This window comes from Pteropus medius, unplaced genomic scaffold, assembly GCF_902729225.1.
Source record: "Pteropus medius unplaced genomic scaffold, Ma_sr-lr_union100, whole genome shotgun sequence".
In the NCBI taxonomy this organism is placed as follows: Eukaryota; Metazoa; Chordata; class Mammalia; order Chiroptera; family Pteropodidae; genus Pteropus; species Pteropus medius.
In genome coordinates, this window is record NW_024355086.1 from 15,055 (window position 1) to 29,756 (window position 14,702).

At 47.3% G+C, this 14,702-nt stretch overlaps 2 gene segments (V, D, J or C); both read left to right on the forward strand.

Moving 5' to 3' along the window:
• Positions 1 to 2,632: 2,632 nt before the first annotated feature.
• On the forward strand, positions 2,633 to 3,902 carry LOC120598285 (immunoglobulin lambda variable 8-61-like). The segment is given in 2 exon segments: positions 2,633 to 2,687; positions 2,783 to 3,902. Coding segments are annotated over 2 exon segments (624 nt in total).
• Positions 3,903 to 10,767: 6,865 nt separating this feature from the next.
• LOC120598280 (immunoglobulin lambda variable 5-45-like) lies at positions 10,768 to 11,266 on the forward strand. The segment is given in 2 exon segments: positions 10,768 to 10,823; positions 10,926 to 11,266. Coding segments are annotated over 2 exon segments (387 nt in total).
• Positions 11,267 to 14,702: the final 3,436 nt, after the last annotated feature.

Genomic DNA, 14,702 nt, shown 5'->3' on the forward strand with positions numbered 1-14,702 from the left:
CTGGGAACTTTAGAGGATCTAGGTTCATCAACATCATGTGCTGGTAATGAACCAGGCAAAGCCAACTCAACCATCATGCAATCTCAAAATTTCCAAAAACAGAGCCCTTCATTTGGATATCTGGAGGTAATTGGTGATTTGGAAAAATTAATGGCTCCACCCCACACTGCGGAGGGAAGCTTCTCATTCTACTGCCCTGGGTAGTGACATCAGAAAGATCCACCTGCAAATATCAGAAGCCCTTCCAGGAGAGCTGGGTGGTGTGAAATGGGCTGGAGGCTGTGGGTTCTGGGACCAGCAGGGGGTGCTGTGGGAGGGGTCCTGAGAGCTCCGGGTCTGGGCCACAGGCTGGGAAAATGCTCCACTGGCTCTTGCACACTTGGGCAGCAGTGTCCTCACTGAAGGGTGAGGATAAGCAATGGCTCTGGCTCACACCCTGGCCTCCTCCTCCATCCTCCACCGCTCCTGGAGTCACAGCCCCTGCTGCGGTTCAGGCAGGATAGACAATCCCACATCTAGAACCAATTTGCAAGAAAACAAATCACCTACACTGCTACCTGGACATAGGTAAAGAGACACCTGGGGAGGCGAGGGTCCGAAATCCAGCAATGAGACTTCAGCAAGCAGAGCTCCGGGCTTCTGTGTCGTGGTCGTCATTCCTCACCGCACCCTCCTCTCTCGTAGGACACGGGGTTTCCTTTCGCATGAGGAGGAAAGACGGGGCGTGGGGTTGGCACTGCGCTGCTCCCATCGTCTGCGCACAGGTGGTTGACCGTCCATTATTGTCACCTCGAGACCCTCCGTCTCTCCTTCTAGGCTGTGGAGTCAGACTGTGCTGCCGCTGCCGCTCACAATGTCTGGGTCTCTGCTTACAAATAAACTCATTAATTAATGATAGGATTATATTATATAACATATAAACATAACATATACATATATAAATAGTATATATATCACATTATATTACAATTAGCAATATAAAATTATATTAGGTAATATATAAATATGATATAGAATACATAAACAATCATGATGTAAGTTAACATTATAACACATTATAACACATAGTTTATATCCTGTTTCATGTTGTATATATGTTATTTATAGACACACCAGCTCCAGACCTGCCAAGTAGGAAAGAGTTATTCTGGCCCACGGTGCCTTGAGAGTGTCTGAGACACGTTCCAGGGGTGGCTCAGGGCTCCCTTCAGAGGTCGGGAATCCTGGCTAATTACCGTGACTTCCCGTATATTCATGATGAAATATATAATAAATGTATTAGCTCTAAAACTGTCGTAATTTTAGTTATTTGTCAGCGGCATGGTCCTGGTCGTTTATTTCTGTCTTTTAGAGTGACTGTGGAAGCCCATATCGCTTCTGTTTCTCAGATATTTATATTACTCTTTCTAAATCTTTCTTATCCTCCTAAGATCGAAGTCATCTTCATCTTGAATGTGGTGCACATCAAATTACACATTGTTCTCCACTATTGAAGAATCCTTCTTTTAAAAGGCACCGTAATTTGGTACGAATCTTTGTCTGAAATCTGTTCAGGTCCCAGATACGGCTCATGAGAAATGAGAACGAAAAGAATGCGCATTTCATGAAGCAGACCAGGTACTAACGATTCTGAAACAAATATACGATGATATTTTATTTCCCACTGCAGAAACATGATCTCTGTAGCTATCTTTCAAAAATTAACGAGAAATTTTATTTCCCTGCTGTTCCCCTTGACCCCAAATCCCCTCGTCTGTTCTTCTCAGTTCTTTCTGCTCCTGGGAGACTGTTAAGAGGAGAGGGAGTTTTAAAATTCTCATGATGTTTGCACCAACTTGTTCAGAAGGAGTATAATTTTCATTTCCGGTTACAAGTTACATGTTTCCTTTCTCTTTTAAATTTCATGTTGGGAGGAAGCTCATACTGTTGTGGTGACATCATCTCCCTGCTTGGCAAACCCTGCAGGGCATTGAGGCCGCTCCAGGGGGTCCATGGCTCCTCACAGCAGAGGAGAGCTTCCCCTCCCCCGCCAAGGCTGGCAGTGCGGCTCCATGTGTGGGCGCCCAGCCCTGGGCTCTCACTGCTGAACTGGGGACCATTGACAGGACGGTGGCAGTGGGAGACCCCTGTCCCTTCACACACCACATGTGACTGAGATTTCCCACTGAGGCTGCTGCTGTGGGAGGGATGCCCGCTACTCGTCCTCCAGGGAGACAGGAAGGGACTGGACTGGGGAGGAGAAACCGCTCAGGGGCAGGGGTGAGTGTTGGGGTGCACTAGATTGTCGGTGCCAGAATATGGAGAAAGCAGCATCTCATCACCCAACTCTCAGCCTTTCCAGAGGGGGAATTTGGAACTGAGGTCACCAGACACAGGAGAGACCATTCTGGTGAAAGGCCTGAAGTCTCTTCATCCATGTCTCAGTCACCACGCCATCTGGTCTGTGTGAGGTCCCAGCATCTGCCTCTTTCAAGACCTCGCCCAGGGACATCAGGGTGACTCTGGGTCAGGAAGAGAGAGAAAGCTGATTTGCATGAGGCACCTTCTCCTCCTAATGAGTCTGTGAAACTTAAAAAGGCCTGAGGACACCACACTACAGCCCAGGAGCCTGAGGAGTCCGCGACCTGTGAGTGTCCCCACCATGGCCTGGACGGTACTTCTGCTGGGGCTCCTCGCTTATGGCTCAGGTCAGGGAAAGGGACTCTACATATTGGGGGTTCATAAAGACAGGTTTTCTGGGTGACCTTGTTTCATGACAACTGTGTGTCTCCTTTGGTTTCAGGGGCGAATTCTCAGACTGTGGTGACTCAGGAGCCATCGCTGTCAGTGTCTCCTGGAGGGACGGTCACACTCACCTGTGGCCTTAGCTCTGGGTCAGTCTCTACCAGTAACTACCCCAGCTGGTACCAGCAGACCCCAGGCCGGGCTCCCCGCATGCTTATCTACAACACAAACAGCCGCCCCTCTGACATCCCTGGTCGCTTCTCCGGATCCATCTCTGGGAACAAAGCCGCCCTCACCATCACGGGGGCCCAGCCTGAGGACGAGGCCGACTATTACTGTAATCTGTATATGGGTAGCAACATTTACACAGTGATGCGAACCCACGGGGAAGTGCAACCAAAACCTCCTCACGTGCTCAGAATGGCTCAGCCTCAGAGGCAGAAGGGAAGAGAGAGGGTGGAAATGGCCAGCACGCCATGGGGCGGGGGCTCCAAGGCCATGTTCTCTTGCCCAGTGGTTCATCGCCATGTGTCCTCCATTCTCTCCAGGGTGACTCCACAAGACTGGATTCCACTCTCCCTGTCTGCTTGTAATAATGGGGAGGTTCTCAGCTCCAAAATATGTCAACGACAGTGAGACTCAGAGACCCCACTGTTCCCTCTGAGTCTCCTCTGATGCAAAGAGTATGAGCAGATACACTCTCATTCATTGCTTGTCCCTGCAGACCACCTGGATAGTTCACTTAGCGTTAAAATGGGAGTCTCACTGCACTTGCTGGGATTGCAGTTCCTCAAACTAGGCCAACTGTGTGAGAATCGTGTGTTCTTCTGCAGGAATCTGTTTTAACAATCTCTCCAGGAGGTTTTTATGAACATTAAAGTTTAAGAAGTACCTCTACTTCTATAATTCTGAACTTATTCTTGAAAATTTCTGTTTAAAATTCAATTATTTTAACAAGGTAGGACAAAATCTCTCCCATTCAAAAATCAGGGACACTGGGAAACAAAATTAAAATCTCAGGACATGTCTGAAAACTGCGATTTATTTCAAGTTAACCAGAAATTGGAAGGAATTTCCACAAGCACGTGTTCTCTAAGGATGCATTTTGTGGCTCATGGGAACACGTATGCTGTTAGAAGGCGTCTAGAGTAGAAGTGGCTTCCGGAAGCTTATACCTGAGCTGACTCCCCTGACGTCAGGACAGGAGGAGCAGGGCTGCAGGTTGTGTCACTATGTGAGCTCCCCCTAAGGCGTCCGGCACTGGGCCGTGACAGGAGAGAGCGAAATTATGAATTGTTTATTTTCTTCTTCAATAAGAAACATCTTGTTAGAAAAATATTGTGTTGAGGCAATGCAAAATAAATTTAAAGGAAGAATGCGTTCTCTAAGGCAGGCGATCTGTATGGCTTTTTGCACAATTGGATTCCAGGATTGGCTCAAGGAAGAGAAAAAGGATATTGGGGGAAAATTATGAAGTCTGAATAAAGCCTGCAGCGGAGTAAATATTGTTACTCCGATGTTCTTTTTTTAAAGAAATGACTGTGGTTTTCCAAGATTATAGCATTGTGCGGATGTTTCTATATTAACTCTTCAAGCTTTCTGTAATTGATATGTTATTACAATATTAAAACTTTTATAACACACACAGATGAAAATATTCTCTATTCCTTCCCCTGAGGATAAGGGTCTAAACCATAACTGCTGTGCTGTACGAGGTGCCAGAGCAGCTGATAAAACTTTTCAAACTCAACCCAGGGCCGTGTGCTATATTTTTGATGACATCTTCTCTAAAAAAAAACATATTTTTAAAGTAGTAATCCTACTTGCCATTTACTAGCTTGATGATCCTATAAATAATCTCCCTAGGATGAGATAAGTGTGATCTCTTGTCTGTCCAGTTATTGGAGGAAACCATTTAAAGCTGTTACCAGGAGATTTCCAGTTTGGATAATACGAAGTGTCCCATTCTTCCTAGAACCGCTGTCTTATGAGTACAGGAACCGGACATCCTACGGCAAAAAGCATAGTTGACTCTAGAAGGTGAAAAGAAGGTAGACTTCGCACATCCTCAGAAGTGGAGGGATGACAGGATGTCATGTCCTTGGGACCTTATTACCTCCCTACAGTCAAGGTGGGATGAGACAGGGACATGGGACCGTGAACCAACAACGAGAGGAATAGACAGGTAGATAAATAGGTAGATTATGATGATGATAGACAGATAGTTAGATAGATAATAGATATATAGACAGAGAAAAAGAACAAATGAAAGAACAAAATAAAGAAATGAAGAACCAGAAAACAGAGACTCCCCGAAAATCTTGTGTTGCTGACCATTTGCGATGCTTAATTCCTACCATTAACATCCTCTTGAGGACGTCGCCAGGGGGCGCTGTGGGTCTGTCCTGAGCTGTGAGGTTTGAAACCCATTCACAGGGTTGTAACTGAATGGGCCCTGTGCCCATGGTCATGGCCTGAGTTACAGATGACAGCAGGTGCTTCCTCTCAACGGACAGACTCAGTTCACAAGCACCCGAGCGTCCTCCTGGGACTGAAGCTACACGCTGGGCTCAAACACAGAACTAGATGGTGCTCTGCACTCATATGTGCATGTTGCCCCACCAAACACAGCCTCCACCCAGGGAGCTGAGGAGGAGAGGAAGGGACACCCCAGAGACCAGCACCAGCCTGAGGCCTGTGGACGTTGAAAGCCCTCACTGTGACCTGAGCTCCTCTGTTCTCAGGCTGTGGTGACTCAGGAGCCCTAACAGACCATGTCCCCTGGCATGATGGTCACTCTCACCTTTGGCTCCAGCACAGGAGCCGTTGCCGATGGTCATCGTCAACATTGGTTCCATCAGAAGAATGGCCAGGCCCCCGGGATACTGATTTATGATACAAGCAATGAAGTCTCCTGGACCCTGCATCGTTCTCGGACTCCATCCTTGGAGGTAAAACTGCTCTGACCGTCTCGGGCCCCGCCTGACGCTGAGGCTGAGTATGTCTGCTCATTGTACTACAGTGGAACATGACATGATGAGAGACCCAGATGACGAACCAGGACATAACCCTTGTCTGCAATGATCCTGGGCACAAATGTCATCAGTCGATATGGGGATCCGATGACCAGACCACTGAGCCCTCAGGTTGGCCTAACGTTGACCACCCTTAGCGAGAAAGATGAAGGAAAGGGTCTGAATTGCTTTCCATGCTCCGTGAGGAGTTCTCATGTGAAGGAAATTGATGAATGAGTTGGGAGAAACTGGTCCAGAAAAAGTACAATTCAAATACTTTACGTTCCAAAACTAATAGTAACGTCTGTGTCCGATCTAAGGTTTGAGACCAAATGTGTTTACTCCAAAAGAATCACCTGCTATGATTTTGTTGTCAGCTGAAAGCAAAGAAATCACCTTCTGTACATTATAGATGTTTCTTAGGGTTCATTTTAATGCAAACCAAGTGTATTCTTAACATTTTAACAGCCTTAAAATTTATAATTCTGGTTGAAGGTTTTCTTCTTTCCTAATGAATTGAATGGTGTCCCCAAAGAGACTGTCTTTTGAAGTTCTAACTGAAGAACTAAGGAAGTTATTGGAAAATGGGGTCACTGCAGATGTAAAGATGAGGCCATACTTGGGTAGGGCGGCCTCCTGATGCCATATGACCGCTGTCCCTTTAAGAAGAGGCCCGTGTGGAGATGGAGAGATGCAGGGAGAACACGGTGTGAGGATGGAGGCCGACACTGAGCTCACACGGCTGAAAGCCAAGGAACGCCGGAGGTGGCCGGCCATCCACCAGCAGCCAGGAAGAGGCGAGGGCGGCTTTCCTGCAGCTTTCGGAGTGAGCTGGGTCCTGTGCTCCAAAGTTTGGACTTCCAGCCTCAAGAGCAGTAAAAGATAAGTTTCTGTTGTTTATCAAACACCCAGTATAAGGTCGTTCGTCAGAGAGTGGCAACAGAGCAAGACAGAAATGGATCCTGAGAAGTAGGGGTGATGCCGTCAGAATTCCCTAAAAGGCCTCCTTGCTGTAAAGCTGCAAGATCATGGCTGAACGCTGCTCCCGTTCTAGGGTTTTGTGGAAGGACGACCTTGTGAGCAATAGAATTGGATATTTGGCTAAAGTGATTTCTAAGCCAAGAGTGGAAGGGGCTTGGCTCTTCCTGACTGCTTATAGTAAAATGGGAGTGGAGAAAGTCTTAAACACAGAATCATAAAGAAAAAGGAATTAGCACTTAAAGATACTTAACATTTTAAGCTTGATCCAATTGTATGCAGTTAGGACTCAAAGAGTGTGACCAAGGGACCAGCTGACCAGGAGCTGAGTGCCCATCGGCCATCTGCCCGGTAGCCAGGAGCTAGTCTCCAAGCCGATGGAAGAATTCCCTGGGAGGAGATTCAGAGATCATCAGAGCTCCCACTGGCATCAAGGCCCAGAGGCGAGGGCTGGGAGGAGGCAGAGAGGTTTCAATGGGGCGCTTTCAGCACACAGGGGACCTGGGTGCTTCCCACTCAGGGCCACCTCACATCACATTCTCTGTGCCTGCCCAGCTGCTCTGTGCACCTGGCTTCTGCAGGTGTGGGTCTGGCAGGCCTGGTGCTGTGGGGCTCGTGGCCACCCCTCCTAAGGGCACAGGCAGCATACTTTGGTGGCATCATCTGTTTGCTGCATTTTTACCACTTAGCTAAATTGATAGTCCTGGGACGTGGCTGCCTCTACTTAGATTTCAGATCAGGAACCCTCACGGCTGTGGTGTCATCTCGAGGGGCTGTGGGGTTGAGTTTTCCCTGGCCTCTAACATCTTTGTGTTCTCAGCGGCGGGGGTGGCCTCAGGGGCTTGCTGTCCACGGCCCCAGAGGAGGTGGTCAAGTGCATTGTTGTCAGACCCAAAAAGATTTATTTTTAACATACCACTTAATGAAAACAAAGTGATCTTAAAAAGAAGAGCTAATATAATCAGCAATCACACAGAAAATGGACAAGATTGGCAAAGGAAAAGTAACTCTTCCCCCCACCCCAGATATTCAAGTCTAAGTTCAATTTGGCCGGCATTTAGTAACCAAGACAAAATTTAGTAACATTGATATGAGACAGCTTGATTTTATGTGTAAAGATAAATGTAGAAGAAATTATATTTAAATGAAACTTACAGTAACATAGAAGAAATAGAAAAAATCATGTCTCTCATTTGCTGACTATGGAGAAAAACTTAAATGAAAGTAAAATGGGAAAAGAGAATCCAAAAGGACCAGGATTGGTTACCACACCTAACAGTCCAGGGAACATTGCGTGCGTGTCAGACTCTCCACCCTGCAGAAGAGGGCGTTCTCTTCCTGCGTCTCAACCCCATGGACCAGAGGGAGCCTCCCTGTGTGTGTCCCTGAGGAAAAGCTCAGAGTCACAGAAGCAGAACAGCACTGGTCCCTCTGTCCTCAGAGCGTGTTCCCTACAGAGACTCCTCGTGACTCCCCAGTGTTCCCTGCAGGGGTGACGGGCACGCAGGGGGCTGGGAGGGGGCTCGACAGAGAACACGAGTCTGCAGGGAGGATGTGTCAGAGAGACAAGAGTCACAACTCTCTAATCAGCCTATTTCACGCAGCTTGTGTCTATTTGTTTCTCAAAACAGCAACAACAACAAACCTCTAGAAGTGCTTCAAAGGAATATCAAAAATTGAGAAGGAAAAATGTCTAAGTGTGTGGTTAAGAAAACAAAATTGCAGAATGAGGATTTCAGAATATACTAAATGTTGCAGAGAGATAAGCTACATTCTCAATTCATCATAACTAAGCCGAGAAGAAATTTTGAAATCTCCATACGTGTCCATGGGGGTGTCCATGAGCTGAGACCCAGTGTCCCCTGCAGCTTCTCAGAGGAGAACAGAGGTCCAGTGGGTCATGTGAAATTCATAAGTACACGGGGTCCCTGATGAGGAGATTATACACAGCAATCAAATCGTGGTATTCCATACCCAGATTATAAATTCTAGTGATCATGCTTCCCACACACAAGTGGAGGACACGGGGTAGTGCCACTCAGGATCCTTCAAAAAAGACATAATGGCCCTGTTGACAGCAAGTCTCAGTGAACAGTCTCAAGCTGTCAGCAACTAAAGGGTGATCCTCAGCTGCAGAGAGCGGCCTCAACCAGACATGTGTGTCCCAGACGAGCCCGTGTCCACTGAGAGACAGGAGGGTATAAAGATCAGGTTGGTGGAAAGGGCCCCAGAGATACCGACACAAGGTGACACCTGGCAGGAAGGGAGAGCCACCCCTGAGACTGTGGCATGTGCCCTGAGTCACAACTAGGATGCACGATCTGTCCTGAATTGCACAGCTATACGGGCACTGGTGTTACAGGGGTGAGTGGAGGAATCTCCATGGCACCAAGTGAACTATTTGGGAGATTGATGACTCCATTCCCCCTAAGTCTTGGCCTTGTGGATTTAGATGTCGTGATGTCTAGACAGGCAGCAGTTACACCACAGATACAGTCACATTGCAATAAACCATATCAGCGTCACTGTTTACCGGACAATCATCAGGATGAGAGAACGGCATGAAGACAGTCACCAGATATCAGGACACATGGACCCTAACGAGCAAGGAATCACATAATGGGAAAGAGCCAAGTGTCCTGCACAGAAGGGGACATGCCTCCCGGGATGGACACTGTTCTGAACTTCATCCTGGGACAAGAGGAATTTGTACAGGAGGCACCACCTCAGTCCTGACCACTGAACAGCCAAAGGAGCCGTGGACAGAGTGACCCTGAGGAGTCTGAGTGGAGCACAGAGACACCCTGAGGTGATGGGGAGACCACAAGAGGAAACCCATGTCCTGGCCCTAAGGACAGAGCAGTTGGGAGGCAGGAGCTGTGTCTGAAGGGCTCTGGTCACCATGTCACACAATAGAGTGTAGGCACCTGGACACCAGGGGGCGCTCGGTCCTATTTCTGAAGGTCTGGGCGGGGACGAGAGCTGGAAATATTTATTTAAATTGTAAGCCAATTGTATCACACCTAAGACAAGATCCTGACAAGAAACCTGTGAAGTAGAAATACTGAAAACTACAATGTGAGACTGTAAAGTCAGTTCCGAAAATAAAGAAGAGTGTTATACATTCCACAGACAAAGGTGAAACCTAAGCAAGTCGTCGTCATTATTATTATTATTATTATTATTATTATTATTATTATTATCATTATTATTTTACCAAGCACTAATTCAAATAGAATCCCTATGAAACAGTTCACACATGACATGATTCTGCAATGTTTACTGAACAGTCTACTTTTGAAAATGCCACTGAGTGTTTTCCTAGAAAATTCCCTTCTATGTCATTTCCCTGGAGAGCCCCTTCAATCCTTTCAAACCATCAACTGTCCCCTCGGCTCCGGCACCGGACCTGATGCACACCTGGGTCATTTAGCTTCTTCTAGACTGTACTCTAAGTGCTCTGACACCTTAAATAGTTATATATGTACCTTACTTCCATGGACCTTACTCTGGGAGTAATAAACTACAATATCAACACAGTGTACCAGGATCGCAGCATCTAGGGACCAGACCAAGCATGCGTGAACAGAGGCAATGATATGTGCTGCACAAACCAGGTGGACTCTCAGGACTCTGAGCCATGGGGAGGTGTGTGTTCTGCCACCAGCAGGGGGCGCTGTGGGACTGCCCTGTGGTCCCTACACAACTGCTCAGTGAGGACCATTCTCTCAAAGGAGCCGGAGCCTGGGACTGTTCTCTGTGCTCCCTGATGGAACCCGATAGCTGTGTCCTCCTTCGTCTGGCAGATTTCCCTGAGCAGGGACCTTTGCATGGTGTCTGTAGGTGCTTCCTCCCAGGGATCTCCCAGGGGGTGAGGCCAACCTCCACCCTCCTCAGTCTGGGTGTGAGCTGAGCTCCAGCACCAGGGCTCAGGGAGGGGCTGGGCGGTCACTGGATGGACACACATTTGCATGCACAGCCCCTCCTCTGGCGGAGGGTGGGGAAGAAAAGGAGGCCTGGGGCAGCCCAGCCCCACTGTGGGCTCAGGGGCTGCGTGCACCATGGCCTGGACCCCCGTCCTCCTCGTGCTCCTCTCTCAGTGCACAGGTGGGGACAGGCGAATACAGGGGAGTCCACGGCTTGCTTTTGCCATTTCTTTTTCAAAGAAACTTTACCCCGTTCCCTGACCACAATTTTCTGTGTTTGCAGGTTGCTTCTCCCAGGCTGTGCTGAGTCAGCCACCGTCACTGTCCACATCTCCGGGATCAACAGCCAGACTCACCTGCACTCTGATCAGTGGCTTCGATGTTGGCAACTATGTCATCAGCTGGTACCAGCAGAAGTCAGGGAGCCCTCCCCGGTATCTCCTGTGGTTTAAGTCAGACTCACAGAAGCACCAGGGCAATGAGGTCCCCAGCCGCTTCTCTGGATCCAGTGATGCCTCGGCCAACGCAGGGCTTCTGCTCATCTCCGGGCTGCAGCCTGAGGACGAGGCTGACTATTACTGTGCTACATGGCACGAGAACACTAAAAGTTACACAGTGCTGTAGAGTCACAGGGAAATGATACTGAAACCTCCCTGTGCTCTCCCTGCCTGTGTCGGTCGTCTCTGCCTTGCCTGGGGCCGTGTCTAACTCAGAGGTGGCAGTCGTTGTCACGTCTTCATTCAGCATCATTTTCCCTGGGACCCATGTGTGTGCAGATGTCTCTCATTCTCCTTTGTTAAACAGCTCATCTGATCCACCGCTACTGTCCTCTCAATCTGGTCACGTGTACAAAGGCACACGTCAGGTCTTCGGGCCACGTCCCCTGCCTAGGGGTTCATCACCGAGGAAGGAGGTGGTTGACCCCACCCACTCCCAGCCCAGGGTCTAGGCCTGACTCAGAGCTGTGGGTCATCCGAGAGCTTCTAGTTGTTCACTGGGTCCAGCACGTCAGGCCGTTGTCCCAGGGACGAGCTCCAAGAGTGAAGGCATCTTCCCTCCACACCTGCTCATGTGGCCTGTCTCTGGGGACTGCTCTTTGTCTCCTGGGGCTCAGAGGAAGCAGCTCTCTGTGGCTCCAGCAATGCTGAGCCAATGGACTGTTCTTCACAGTGAGATGTGACTGAGTGTGACCTCCCTGTGACCATTGGGACATCATGGTCAGGCTCCCTCAGCACTGAGGCTGGTTCTGTAAGAGCCACCTCCTTCTCATCCGTGGTGATCTTAGGCTCATGCCACATTGTCCTGGAGGCTGGGAACACTCAGATTTTAGAGACACTCAGATGGGGAACATCCATCCCACAAGAGCATTGGAGGAGAATCGCCGTGTTGTGCCGGAGTTCCGTCCCCATCCTAGTGTCTCAGAAACCCAGCTCCGGGGACACTCCATGCCTGGCCCACGGTGCTCCTGTCCTAATCCTTCCCTCTGCACAGCGAGGGGCTGAGGGGTTTCTGAAGGCGTCTCATCGGGAGCACTGTCCTTGTTTCTCTTTCCCATCCCCTAGCACTGGGTCGGCCCTTCGTACTGCTGTCGAATCCAATTTAGGAGGAAGCAGCCATCTGTAGGTGATGCCAAAGTCTCTCTCAGGGTGACCTGGCCTGAGGTGGACTGGACAGCCATCTGTGCTTCCTGCAGTGACCTAACTCCTCTGAGTCTCCAGGTGCCAAGAACGCGATTCTTGTCACGGCTGTGCTTCTCTGCTGAGCCATGGCTGACACTCCTCCGTCACGTCTCCCTGTGCGGCCTCTCGCCCACTTTATTATTACAGACTGAGTGTCTCAGCTGGGGCTGCTTCTCCAGGAGCATGACCCCAGGTCCATCGCACTGTTCCTGGCTGAACCCATATCCCCTTCCCATGAGGCTCAGGAGAGGGTCAAATTATTGTGGATGTGCTGGGATCATTCTTGTAAATGTTTTCAATTAACCTGATGGGTGGGGACACCACCTGGAGGTGGTGCAAATGAGGATAGCCACCCCTCCTAAATCTAGGGTTTTGTAAGTTTGGACCAGCTGACTTTTTGTACAGGGGAGACCCCTCGAGTGGTTCACAGCGTTGTGGCTGACCATGACTTCATGTGGTTCATTTCATTTTAGGTTCCCGACACCTGTGCACAGGAATGCTCCAGACAATCCACTTGTCCCAATGTTAACTACCTAATTTAGGGGCCAATCTCCCAGATTCGGCATAACCAAAATCGTCTTTTATCATCTCCTATTAAAGTTTAGTCTTTTACATGTTTTTTTGTTATGTTTTGTTTTAACTAAATCTGCTTTCACCGTGAATAGTCAATAAATATTCTTTGTTTTAGGGTTTATTCTTAATGGTCTTTGGACCTAAGTTTTATACAAAAATGAGGAGCTCTGGCATTAGAAGGCCACCCAGAGTCTCATCATCACAACAGAAGATGCTCCTGTCACCCTGACACATAGAGCTCGGTGCCAGGAAACGAACGTAGAGACATATTTTCTTTTTTTTATATTATTATTGTAATTATTATATCATTCTTCTTATAGAAATAAGGCAATCAAAATGTGAGGTAAATTATCTAAACTTTACCAGTTAATAGCAGAAATAGAACACAGTGTTGAATTCACATCATTGGTTTTAAATCTTCAAAGTGTATTAGTGCACTTTCTCTAAACTTGGAGCTAAAGAAATAATAGCACAAAATTCATTACTCTGTGTAGTCCCTGTTTTCTGGAAATTTAAATTTAAGGCTCTGAATGCCACTGTTGGCATAGGTAAAGCATATGCACAAACTCTAGAAACAATAAAAATAGATGAAGACAGTAAGCAATAAAACAGATAAATCTAAATTGCAAAATGAAATATTATGAGAAATTATAAGCTACATATATTATAGCATTATTAGTCATATAATGTATCCTCACCTTCTATGAAGCAGTAGAATCTCAACTAAGATTCAGACTTTAGAACTAATTTCCCAGAAGTTCAAGTTGTTAAAGAGAAGCAAATTGGGACAAGCAGCCTGTACTCCCAGGCTAGGTGTTCGTGGCCCCGGGTAAGTTAAAGCCACTCTAGGCCTTGGTTTCTCCATCGATAAAATAAGGATTGAACTAGAGAAACATTATTTTTTCTTAAGAAAGGGTTTACTGATATAACTTTTCTCAGAGGCTGAATGAACTCTTCAAAGTATATATCAGGAATTTAGCAGAGAATTAGCCACTAATAGTTCAAGCCTTGTTTCTCGAATGCTGCCATTATCAACTACTGGACCATACTAAATTCCCCAAGCCTCAGTTTTCTCAACCATTACATTGAGATGACATTCATACTCTCCTCGAGCTTTGTGCGATGATTAAATGAGATGATACATGCAACCTTTCCAGAAAGATACTTCCAATAAAATAATACCTAACATTTATTACGAGACAATAATCTTTCAGAAAATTCACTTATTGTTTTTGCTTAAGGAAGGGTGTAATTTTATAGCTGTATTCACGGTAAATCTACAATAATATAGGATGAAACCTTATCTCATCTTCTTCCTTGTTCTTGGAGCATCCGTCCAGCCCAGCTACCCTAGATCCCTCTTTTCCTTCGTTCAGATCTTTTTATAGTGTCGCTAAACTTGTGGCTTTTCTGGTAGTTGAAATCAATACAAAAGGTGATCTCTTCCTCTGCCAGTTTTGCTCTGTACATTCTCAAATGTATTTACTCTCTTTTCAGTATATTTGCTGGTTTCGTGATGGGGTCACCCTCTAAAATTCACTTCTTTTCTAAGTTTATTTGTTGAATTTCGTGGTCATCTTAAAGTTTCCGTGTAAATTTGCTTTTTGCACTAAGCTACTTCGACCTTCCTGAAGTTTTCTTTTCCTTTGGCTTCAGTAACATTGGACTCCCCTGGTTCTCCTGTCTGTCAGGCATCTTTGTTCACCCTTTCGTCCTTGCTTTATTGTCCTCTTCCCAGCTTTCGAATGGAGGCCTCCCTTCATTGAAAGCGCTTTCACTTTCAAGACTTGAAATACCACCTTTAGCTA